Raw genomic sequence first — 12,558 nt, 5'->3', positions numbered from 1 at the left:
GAGTGTAGATGGCCTTGGAGGATGCCCTCGAGCAGCTCTGGGCCTAGAAGGCCTGGCTTCAGACTGCACCACCTCAGCAAGGGTACCAGCAGTCTGGGCTGGCTGGCTGAGAGGCAACAGCGAGAGCACTGACTGAGTGGTCGTGATGGGATTTCAAATGCTGTCATTCTCAGAGGGGACAGCAGGTTCATCCTCCACGAGACACTGCCTTTTCCCCAGGGTGGCACCTCTGCAATCTGAGTGATCTGTTGGAGGACAGATTGCTGGAGAGCCTGCAAGCCCCTTTGAGCACTGAGATCCACATCCCTGATGGCCGCAGTCTGAGCCTGCATGGCAGCAAATAGGGATCTCATGACCTCAGTCTGAGCTTCCACTGCAGCACTGAGATATTGAGAGGCCTCTGCCTCTGCTGCAGTGGAAACTGAGACAGTGGCTGCCAGATACTGTATCACGGCTGAGTCTGTTGGTGCTGTCTTGGAGTTGGCCACCACTTTCATGTTGGAAAGGACGACCTCCAAGTTCTGCGAAATGCCCTCTGCCACGCTGGAGCCAGAGGACACCATTCTCCTTGACAGGGACGGACCTGCCAATGTACCAAGTACCACGGTGTGCATGCTTATTAGCCTTCTGGTGTATGCTCCCCATCAAATTTTTCATCTGAGGCCCTTGTAGCAAAATGTCTACAACCTTGCCATCTGGGGAGTTTGGCAAATGATCGGTCCTTTCCCCCTAGCCTGGCTGCGGCCCGCTCGTGTCTGGTGACTCAACACATGCAGATCCTTACTGTATACTGACCTCTAAGCTACACGCAGTCACTAAGTTTCGGAGCTGCTGGCTAGGATTGTCAGATCAAGTGCTTTTACATCATTAGTATGAGGTTACTCTCTCTGTCTTCTTGCTGGGTGTGCTGCAGCTGGCCAGGCAGTGTTGGGTATCTGAAAGCATAAAAACAGAAGGGAGGGTTGGGTTGAGAGAGGCAGGTGGGGATTCAAGCAGGAGGTCCACGGTCACACTATCTGCGGCTTTCACTTCATGCCAGCTCTCAGGATGAGGGTGAAGAGGGAGTTGAGAAAGGAAATAAGGAAAGAACTTGCCATCATCCTCGATGGTTTTGGCAATGCCTGATGCCATTGGCTCTGTTGCAGCCTACTCAGTGATTCAGAGTCCCATCTCTTCCATCGGAGACATGGCAAACCCTGCCGGTTCTCTGGCTCTCCCCCCTGGTATGTCCTGCAATAGAGAGGGCATAGTCAGTGATTGTGTGGCACTGTGTTTGGTTGATGTGGCTGCCATAGTCAAATAGCTGGAGGTAGGCAGTGAGAGGTGGGTGTGAAGCTGGCATCATTGGTAGGTGAGTGCGGGTGAGGTAGAGTATCTGGTGCTATGCGTGAATTGTGAGTGCTATTGAGTGAGTGATGGGGGTGTGGTGCATTGAGCAGTGTGAGAGATTGGTGGTGCAGTGGGTATGAGATGTCATGTGAAGATGCATTCACTGAGCTTGCCCAAGCGTTTGAGGTCATTAAACTTCTTCCAGCACTGCTGTCAGGTCCTTGTGGCCAGACTCTGGGCATTTACCTGCTCCCACTCACTTGAGGGTCTGGCATAAGTGACTCCTGACCCCCTGCAGAAGAATGGCCTCTCTCCTTGAGTCCACTGCTGACACTAGTACCTCCAGCGCAGCATCTAAAAATCTTGGAGACCTCTCCCTGACCTGCTGTTCCATGTTCCTTCAGTTTGACTGCATCAGCACAAGTTATGTGTAGCCTTCACTTATCCAGAACATCATCCCTTTAAGAGGGACAGACTGCCTTTAAGAGCTGGAGGCTAGCTGGAACATGGTATAACCTTGCACTCTATCAGACCCCTTGTTGTACGCCCAGCCAGCAGCAGTGTGGGTCACACTGCACAGCACGCCACAATCATTTAAATGAGGAGGCAGCACAAAATCTACACGCTGCCTACCACCACCGTAATCAGCAGGTGAGGTCACAAATCATCACCCCTGTGCCCGATAATTTTTGATCCTCTCATGTTCATATTACAAAAGGGATATAGAGGCACTGGAGAATGTGCCAAAATGCTTAATATGGATGATATCAGAACGGCGAGGTTATATCTGTCAGGAAGAATTGGAGAGGCTGGGGCTCATTTCTGTAGGTAAGAGAAGGCTGAGGGGTAACCTGTTTAGATGTCTTTAAGATGATGAAAGGTTTTGATAGGGTAAAAGTAGAGAAAATGTTTCCACTTAAATGGGGTGATCAAAATTAGGGGCTGTAAATATAAGACAGTCACTAATAAATCCAGTGGAGAATTCAGGAGGAACTTCTTTATCCAGAGAGGGGTGAGAATGTGGAACTTACTCCCACAGGAAGTGGTTGAGGCAAATAGTGTAGACGCATTTTAGGAGAAACTAGATAAGCACATGAAATTGAAAGCATTAGAAGGATATGTTGACAGAGTGAAAGCGAGGGCTGGGAAGAGGCTCGTGTGAGCATGAACACTAGCATAGAGCGGACGGGCCAAATGGCCTGTTTGTGTGCTATAAATTCGATGTAAAAATTGAGTTACTTTCCTCAGTTTACACGTCTTTCCCTACCTTGCACTGTATTCACCAATTCTAAAAGGAGATTTAATTGTTGCAAAATCTATTTGTTACAACATAGGCAAATAGTGAAACCACTGTTCCTTGGAGATATGGAGATATGTTGACAGTAATTCAAATGCTGATGTTTGGTATTTAAATTTCAGAAGCTCCAGCAGAATGAAATGTAATTAGAGTAAACACAGCTGTTTCTGCCCAAAATAAACCAAGCATTTAAGATGTTATATCTGAAATTGATGTTAATGCCGATGACTTTAAAACTGATGGAAGTGAACCTGCCCCTTCTAAACATGAAGGTTTAAAGTGGTGGGGTCTGTATTGGCCATGGAGAGGGTGCAGTGCAGAGTCATCAGAATTGTAAAGTGTTAAATTATGAGAACAGGTTACATAAACCTGGCTTGTATCCTCTTGAGTTCAGAAGGTTGAGGGTGGAATCTAGTTGCAGTGTTTAGCATGATGGAGGTTTGATGTGGTAGATCAGGAGAAACTATTTCTCCACAATAGCCTCAGAGCTCGATTGGGAAAATGTTTTTTTATCCCAGTGTGTACACCGTTACCCAGTTACATTTACATTTCTATTACTTAGGGCAGTTTTGCCCAATAAACCAAATTTTTCTCAAGACAGCAAAGTACAATGCTATTCCATTGGAGAGATTAACAAAAGGTTTTTTTCATCAATTTGGACGCATTGAAAGTATTCAGTAGTAGAAAGGGCAAATGCTGGAAATACGCAGTATGTCCATGAGCATCTGGAGAGAGAAGGGTAGGTTAACGTGTGGCTCAATCACCTCAATCAGTGCTTGTTAATCTCGCTTTACTCTCTTGCCCATACTAAAACGCTGCCTCATTATTTCCTGCCTTTATCATCATCATTTTTTTCCTTTTAACTACAGATTAGATTTTTTTTCTTATTCGTTCATGGGATGTGGGCGCCGCTGACTAGGCCAGCATTTATTGCCCATCCCTAATTGCCCTTGAGAAGGTGGTGGTGAGCTGCCTTCTTGAACCGTTGCAGTCCATGTGGGGAAGGTACACCCACAATGCTGTTAGGAAGGGAGTTCCAGGATTTTGACCCAGCGACTGAATATAGGTGACTGCAACAACTCCCTGGAATCTCCCTGCTCAGCATAGTGGGGAAAGTCTTCGCTCGAGTCACTTTAAACAGACTCCAGAAGCTGGCTGAGCGTGTCTACCCTGAGGCACAGTGTGGCTTTCGAGCAGAGAGATCCACCATTGACATGCTGTTCTCCCTTCGTCAGCTGCAGGAGAAATGCCGAGAACAACAGATGCCCCTCTACATTGCTTTCATTGATCTCACCAAAGTCCTTGACCTCGTCAGCAGACGTGGTCTCTTCAGACTACTAGCAAAGATCGGATGTCCACCAAAGCTACTAAGTATCATCACCTCATTCCATGACAATATGAAAGGCACAACTCAGCATAGCGGCACCTCATCAGACCCCTTTCCAATCCTGAGTGGCGTGAAACAGGGCTGTGTTCTCGCACCCACACTGTTTGGGATTTTCTTCTCCCTGCTGCTTTCACATGCGTTCAAGTCCTCTGAAGAAGGAATTTTCCTCCACACAAGATCAGGGGGCAGGTTGTTCAACCTTGCCCGTCTAAGAGCGAAGACCAAAGTACGGAAAGTCCTCATCAGGGAACTCCTCTTTGCTGACGATGCTGCATTAACATCTCACACTGAAGAGTGTCTGCAGAATCTCATCGACAGGTTTGCGGCTGCCTGCACTGAATTTGGCCTAACCATCAGCCTCAAGAAAATGAACATCATGGGACAGGACTTCAGAAATGCTCCATCCATCAATATTGGCGACCATGCTCTGGAAGTGGTTCAAGAGTTCACCTAACTAGGCTCAACCAGTAACCTGTCTCTCGATGCAGAAATCAACAAGCGCATGGGAAAGGTTTCCACTGCTATGTCCAGACTGGCCAAGAGAGTGTGGGAAAATGGCGCACTGACACAGTACATAAAAGTCCAAGTGTATCAAGCCTGTGTCCTCAGAACCTTGCTCTACGGCAGCGAAGCCTGGACAACGTATGTCAGCCAAGAGCGACGTCTCAATTCATTCCATCTTCACTGCCTCCAGAGAATCCTTGGCATCAGGTGTTGGAGATACGGTCCTGCCACAAGCCCTCGAGGCGGCCAACATCCCCAGCATAAACACCCTACTGAGCCAGCGGCTCTTGAGTTGGCTTGGCCATGTGAGCCGCATGGAAGATGGCAGGATCCCCAAAGACACATTGTACAGCAAGCTCGTCACTGGTATCAGACCCACCGGCCGTCCATGTCTCCACTTTAAAGAGGTCGGCAAGCGTGACATGAAGTCCTGTGACATTGATCACAAGTCGTGGGAGTCAGTTGCCAGTGATCGCCAGAGCTGGCGGGCAGCCATAAAGGCGGGGCTAAAGTGTGGCGAGTCGAAGAGACTTAGCAGTTGGCAGGAAAAAAGACAGAAGCGCAAGGAGAGAGCCAACTGTGTAACAGCCCCGGCAACCAATTTTATCTGCAGCGCCTGTGGAAGAGTCTGTCACTCTAGAATTGGCCTTCATAGGCACTCCACGCACTGCTTCACAAACCACTGACCACCTCCAGGCGCTTACCCATTGTCTCTCGAGACAAGGAGGCCAAAAAAGAAGAGTTCCAAGTCCTGATGGTGAGTGACTTTGAGGGGAACTTGCAGGTGGTGATGTTCCTATGCATTTGCTGCCCTTGTCCTTCTAGTTGGTAGAGGTCACAGGTTTGGAAGGTGCTGTCTAAGGAGCCTTGGTGCGTTGCTGCAGTGCATCTTGTACATGGTACACACTGCTGCCACTGTGCAATGGTGGTGTAGGGAGTGAATGTTGAAGGTGGTGGATGGGGTGTTGATCAAGTGGGCTGCTTTGTCCTAGCCTCTGACCTGCTCTTGTAGCCACGGTATTTATATGGCTACTCCAGTTTCTGGTCAATGGTGACCCCCAGGATGTTGATAGTGAGGGATTCAGCGATGGTAATGCCATTGAATGTCAAGGGGAGATGGTTAGATTCTCCCTTGGTTGAGATAGTCATTGCCCGGCACTTGTGTGGCGTGAATGTTGTCCAGGTCTTGCTGCATTTCTACACGGACTGCTTCAGTATCTGAGGAGTCACGAATGGTGCTGAACATTGTGCAATCATCATCCACTTCTGACCTTATGATTGAAGGAAGGTAATTGATGAAGCAGCTGAAGATGGTTGGGCCTTGGACACTACCCTGAGGAACCCCTGCAGTGATGTCCTCGGACTGAGATGATTGACCTCCATTAATCACAAGCATCTTCCTTTGTGCTATATACGATTCCACCCAGCAGAGAGTTTTCCCCTGATTCCCATTGACTCCAGTTTTGCTCGGGCTGCTTGATGCCATACTCAGTAAAATGCTGCCTTGATGTTAAGGGCAGTCACTCTCACCTCACCTCACCGCTTATGTCCCTGTTTGAACCAAGGCTATCATGAGGTCTGGAGCTGAGTGGCCCTGGCGGAACCCTAACTGAGTGTCACTGAGCAGGTTATTGCTAAGCAAGTGCTGCTTGATGGCACTGTCGACAACACCTTCCATCACTTTACTGATGATTGAGAGTAGACTGATGGGGCGGTAATTGGCCGGGTTGGACTTGTCCTGCTTTACCTGTACAGGATATACCTGGGCAATTTTCCACATTGCCGGGTAGATGCCAGTGTTGTAGCTGTACTGGAACAGCTTGGCTAGGGGCACGGCAAGTTCAGGAGCACAGGTCTTCAGTACTATTGCCAGAATGTTGTCAGGACCCATAGCCTTTGCAGTGTCCAGTGCCTTCAGTCATTTCTTGATATCACATTGAGTGAATCGAGTTGGCTGAAGTCTGGCATCTGTGATTCTGGGGACTTCAGAAGGAGGCTGAGATGGATCATCAACTCTCCACTTCTGGCTGAAGATTTTTGCAAATGCTTCAGCCTCATCTTTTGCACTGATGTGCTGGGCTCCCCCATCATTGAGAATGGGGATATTTGTGGAGCCACCTCCTTCAGTTAGTTGCTTAATCATCCACCACCATTCACAGCTGGATGTGGCAGGACTGCAGAGCTTAGATCTGATCCGTTGGTTATGGGATCGCTTAGCTCTGTCTATCGCATGCTGCTTACGCAGTTTGGCACGCAGATAGTCCTGTGTTGTAGCTTCACCAGGCTGACACCTCATTTTGAGGTATGCCTGGTGCTGCTCCTGGCATGCCCTCCTGCACTCTTCATTAAACCAGGGTTGGTCTCCTGGCTTGATGGTAATGGTAGAGTGGGGGATATGCTGGGCCATGAGGTTACAGATTGTGATTGAGTACAATTCTACCGCTGCTGATGGCCCACAGCACCCCATGGGTGCCCAGTTTTGTGTTGCTAGATCTGTTCAAAATATAGCCCATTTCATCTCCACCAGGCCTGTGCTTCATTCCCAAAATCACAAAAAACAATAACTGAGGGTAGAGTGATGGGGAACGGTCAGTAAGGACGTTATTCCCAGTAACTGAGGATGGAGTGATGGGTGTAGTTTTTTATTTGTTTGTGGGATGCAGGTGTTGCTGACTAGACCAGCATTTATTACCCATCCCTAATTTCCCTTGAACTGAGTGGCTTGCTCGGTCATTTCGGAGGGCAGTTAAGAGTCAACCACATTGCTGTGGGTCTGGAGTCACATGTAGGCCAGACCAGGGAAGGACAGCAGATTTCCTTCCCTGAAGGACATTAGTGAATCAGATGGGTTTTTACAACAATTGACAGTGGTTTCATGGTCACTATTAGACTAGCTTTTTTTTAATTCCAGATTTTTTTTTGTTAATGAAATTCAAATGTCACATCTAATGTGGTGGGATTCGAGCCCATAACCCCACAGCATTAGCCTGGGCTCTAGATTACTAGCCCAGTGACATTACCACTACGTCAACATCTCCCCCTAAGTATAGTATAGGGGTATGAAAGGGTTAATCTTGAGAGAATGAAAAGAATACTGCCCACCATGATGTAAGAGATCATGTGAGTGAGACTTGTGAATAGATACAACGTGGCTTTTGAAGGAGCAACACAGGCTAGCGTGGAGTGTATATAGTTGTAATGAAATAAAGATGAATGTTTAAATACTACAGTGTAATAAGCTCCATGGTCAGACTAAATACAATGGCAGCAATACACAACCAATATATAACAATGGGGTACAGTCAATGGGGGTTTACTGCCAGTAAGTGTGGGTGGAGTGATGGGGTACAGTCAATGGGGGTTTACTCCCAGTAAGTGTGGGTGGAGTGATGGGGTACGGTCAGCGGGGAGTTTATTCCCCAGTAACCGAGGGTGGAGTGATGGGGTACGGTCAGCGGGGAGTTTATTCCCCAGTAACCGAGGGTGGAGTGATGGGGTACGGTCAGCGGGGAGTTTATTCCCCAGTAACCGAGGGTGGAGTGATGGGGTATGGTCAGCGGGGAGTTTATTCCCCAGTAACCGAGGGTGGAGTGATGGGGTACGGTCAGCGGGGAGTTTATTCCCCAGTAACCGAGGGTGGAGTGATGGGGTATGGTCAGCGGGGAGTTTATTCCCCAGTAAGTGAGGGTGGAGTGATGGGGTATGGTCAGCGGGGAGTTTATTCCCCAGTAAGTGAGGGTGGAGTGATGGGGTATGGTCAGCGGGGAGTTTATTCCCCAGTAAGTGAGGGTGGAGTGATGGGGGATGGTCAGCGGGGAGTTTATTCCCCAGTAACCGAGGGTGGAGTGATGGGGTATGGTCAGCGGGGAGTTTATTCCCCAGTAAGTGAGGGTGGAGTGATGGGGTATGGTCAGTGAGGTTTTATTCCCCAGTAACCGAGGGTGGAGTGATGGGGTACGGTCAGTGAGGGTTTATTCCCCAGTAACCGAGGGTGGAGTGATGGGGTACGGTCAGTGAGGGTTTATTCCCCAGTAACCGAGGGTGGAGTGATGGGGTACGGTCAGTGAGGGTTTATTCCCCAGTAACCGAGGGTGGAGTGATGGGGTACGGTCAGTGAGGGTGGCGCTATTCCCCATTCAATAACCTGTGGAAGTGCTCAGTGGAGATGTGAGGCTATCATTATAGTTTAGGTGGATTTGTAAATGGGCTAAAACCTGGCATTTTGATTATCTGAACATCAATATCACAGTGTCAGAAGTGGTAAAGAAGCAGTGATTATTATTTCTGCAGCAGTCATTTGCTAAACATCCTGGTTTGCTGAGTTATTTAATGTTGTGTTTTGTTGTGATTTCCTGTAGGGGTGTCGGCTGCATATTTTATGAGATGGGAACGGGGCGTCCATATTTCCCAGGATCCACGGTGGAGGATCAATTGCATCTGATATTTAGAACCTTGGGTGAGAAGATGTCACAGGTCTCACTAAATCTGCATTTGTTGGTGAAATCCTCACCAAATGGGATTAATTTTGTGCCCTTGATTTACAGGGACTCCAACTGAGGAGACATGGCCAGGAATCTCATCTCATGAGACGTTCAAGGCGTATCGTTTCCCCAGATACAAGGCAGAACCTCTTATCAACCATGCCCCAAGGTTTGATCCAGTGGCTAGTTGCCGGTCAAGTGCTTTGTTGTTAATTTGATCCTTGGAATGTGTTAGAAATAGGTTAAGGACATTGCATTACAAATCACAAAAAACATTCTCTCTCTCTCTCTCCTCCAGTTCAGTGATATAGCTAGAATCTGTACAGAACAAGCTATTGTTCCAGATTATTAACCTGAATAGAAACAAAGGGTTTTACAGCACAGAAAGCAGCCTTTTCGGCATTTTATTTTATGCCAACGAGGGCAAATCTACACTGTGTGCTCTCTGACTTTGATCTTTCCGTAATGGACCTTCCAAACTGAACACTATTCTGATTGCAACCTAACCCAATGATTTGTGAAAATTCTTCATTACTACTTTACACCCCTGTTTATAAAATCTCTAAAGCTACTGGCCTTTTTTACACCTCTCTCCACATGCACTCGAACTTTCGGGAAGTTCTGTATTTGATCCTCCGTTCATCCATAGCGTATTTTCAGTCAGTTGGACACTCCCATTCCTTGCTTGCCCCCCAAAATGTCTTAGCTGACACTTCTCCACATTTAATTGTCACTATCACCTATCTGACAATTCCACTCAGCTGAAGTCCTTTAAAGTCTCCCTCACTACGTTTATGTTGTCAATACATTGTGAGATTGCGTTCCCTCCAGGCAAATTCAAATCATCCATGTATACTCAGAATCAAAGAGCCTTCCAGACATACCCAAACTCCAACTGCTCCAGTCTCAGCAAAGCTTTTAGGAACATAGGAAATAGGGACAGGAGTCGGCCATTCGGCCCCTCGAGCCTGCTTTGCCATTCGACTACATCATGGCTGACCTTCTACCTCAAAGCCATTTTCCTGCACAATCCCCAGACCCCTTGATATCTTTAAGAGCTAGAAATCGTGTCGATCTTTGTCTTGAACATATTCAATGACTGAGCCTCCACAGTCCTCCGGGATAGAGAATTCCACAGATTCACCACCCTCTGAGTGAAGCAATTTCTCCTCATCTCAGTCCTAAATGGCCAACCTTTTATTTTGAGACTGTCTCTCCTGGTTCTAGACCTCCCAGCCAGGGGAAACATCCTTCCTGCAACTATCCTATCGATCCCCATAAGAATTTTCTATGTTTGAATGAGATCACCTCTCATTCTTCTAAATTCTAGGGAATACAAGTCCATTTCACCTCATAGGACAATCCTGGCATCCCACGGATTAGTCTGGTGAACCTTCATTGCACTCCCTCTGTGGCAAGTATATTCTTTCTTAGGTAAGGGGATCAAAACTGTACACAATGCTCCAGGTGTGGTCTCACCAAGGCTCCATCCAATTGCAGCAAGACATCTTTACTCTTGCACTCAAATCCTTTTGCAATGAAGGTCAACATACCATTCTCCTTCCCAATTGCTTGCTGCACCTGCATGTTGGCTTTCAGTGACTCGTGAACAAGGACACCCAGGTCCCTTTGGACATCAACACTTCCCAATCTCTCACCATGTAAGAAATACTCTCCATTTCTGCTTTCCTACCAAAGTGGATAACTTCACATTTTTCCACATTATATTTCATCTGCCATGTTCTTGCCCACTCATTTAGCCTCATTGAAGCTACTCATTCCCACCTAGTATTGTGTCATCAGCAAACCTGGAAATATTCCATTTAATCCCTGCATCCAAATCATTGATATAGATTGTGAATAGCTGGGCCCCAAGCACTGATCCTTGAAGTACCCCATTAGTCACAGCCTGCCAACCAGAAGTGAACTCATAACTTCTCATATCTGTCATCAATTTTCTATCCAAGCTGTTACATTTCTTCATACCATTAGCCTGAACTTTTCGAATGAACCTCTTATTGAGTGCTTTATCTACTGCATTTCCTTTATCCAATCAGTCACTTCTTTACAAAAAGATATTACATTTTTCAAACACAACTTGTCTTGAACAAATCCATACTAGTTGACTTTGGTTAATGTCTGCATTTCAAACTTCAGTCGAATTCTGGATTCTAAGGGTTGACCATAATTGATGTAACACTAATTGGGCTGTAGTTACTCAGTTTACCCTTCTCGCACTTCTTAAATAAAGTGTTACACTGGCCCATCTCCAGCCACAGAGCAAAAATTCAATTAGATTACTCAAGCAAAATCTGCCTTTTACAAATCCATGCTGACTCTCCTTAATTAACTCAAAGCTTTCCCTGTTGACGTTTTTTCTGATTATTATTTCTGAAACCTTACCCACCACTGATGTTAAACGAACTGGCCTGTAGTTGCTGGGACTGTCCTTGCACCCTTTCTTGAAGAAAGGTGTCACATTTCCACTCTCCAATCCTCTGGCACCTCCCCCGTATCCAGGGAAGATTGGAAGATTATGACAAGCTCTTCCACCATCTATACCCCCACTTCCTTTAGCAACTGGGATGAAAGCCATCCGGACCAGGTAACTTATTGACCCTAAGCATAGCCAGCCTTTTAATACCTCCTCCCTCAATTTTTACCTTATCCATTGCCTCTACTTTCTTCGCTTCTACCGATATTTTGTCAGATTCCTCTTCCTTAGTAAACACTGATACAAAGTACTCATTAAGTATTCTAGCCTTGCCCTGTGCCTCTAAGCATGTATCACCCTCTTTGTCCCTAATATGCCCCATTCCACCTCTTACAACCCGTTTAATATTTACATGCCGGTCAAAGATTTTTGGGTTCCCTTTTATCTTAACTGCCATTCTATTCTCATTCTCTCTTTGCCAGTCTTATTTTCCTCTTCACCTCACCATTCAACTTACTGTATTTGGCCTGATTCTCACTTGAAGAATTCACCTGACATGCATCATACACCCTCTTTTTCTGTTTCATCCTAATCTCTATCTCTCTCATCATCCAAGGGGCCCTGTTTTTGGTTCCCTAACCTTACTCCCTTTTTGGAATGTACCGAGCCTGTACCTGAAACATCTCTTCCTTAAAGATCACCCATTGTTCCGTTACAGTTTTTCCTGTCAGTCTTTGGTTCCATTTTATCCTGGCTAGATCCCTCCTTATCCCATTGAAATTTGCCCTTTTCCAATCTGGCCATTCTACCTTATATTGTTCCTTGCTTTTCTGCATTACAACTCTAAAAGTTATGATACGATGTTCACTCTTACCCAAGTGCTCCCCGACAGACACTTGGTCCACTTGGCCCACCTCATTTCCTGGCACCAGATCCAGTGAGGCCTCCTTTCTAGTTGGGCTGAGAACATATTGATCCTGAACACATTTCAGAAATTCCTCTCCCTCCTTTCCCTTTACTCGAACATTATCCCAATCAATATTTGGGTAATTAAAGACCCCCAATGTCATCACTCTATAGTTCTTGCACATCTCTGTGATTTCCCTGCAGATTTACTTCTCTACCT

The 12,558-nt window shown here is 46.6% G+C and overlaps 1 protein-coding gene across 1 annotated transcript in view; it reads left to right on the top strand.

Moving 5' to 3' along the window:
* The window catches only part of LOC137380448 (cyclin-dependent kinase 16-like), a 1,435,048-nt gene that overhangs the window by 1,402,811 nt on the left and 19,679 nt on the right, over window positions 1-12,558 (top strand). Inside the window, exons 11-12 of the mRNA XM_068052374.1 lie at window positions 8,876-8,973; window positions 9,062-9,167. Of these exons, the coding sequence (XP_067908475.1) occupies window positions 8,876-8,973; window positions 9,062-9,167 (204 nt within the window). The remainder of the gene's footprint in view (window positions 1-8,875; window positions 8,974-9,061; window positions 9,168-12,558) is intronic.

This window comes from Heterodontus francisci, chromosome 19 (assembly GCF_036365525.1).
Source record: "Heterodontus francisci isolate sHetFra1 chromosome 19, sHetFra1.hap1, whole genome shotgun sequence".
NCBI lineage: Eukaryota > Metazoa > Chordata > Chondrichthyes > Heterodontiformes > Heterodontidae > Heterodontus > Heterodontus francisci.
Note: the sequence above shows the minus strand (reverse complement) of the source record. Positions and strands in the feature narration are given on the sequence as shown.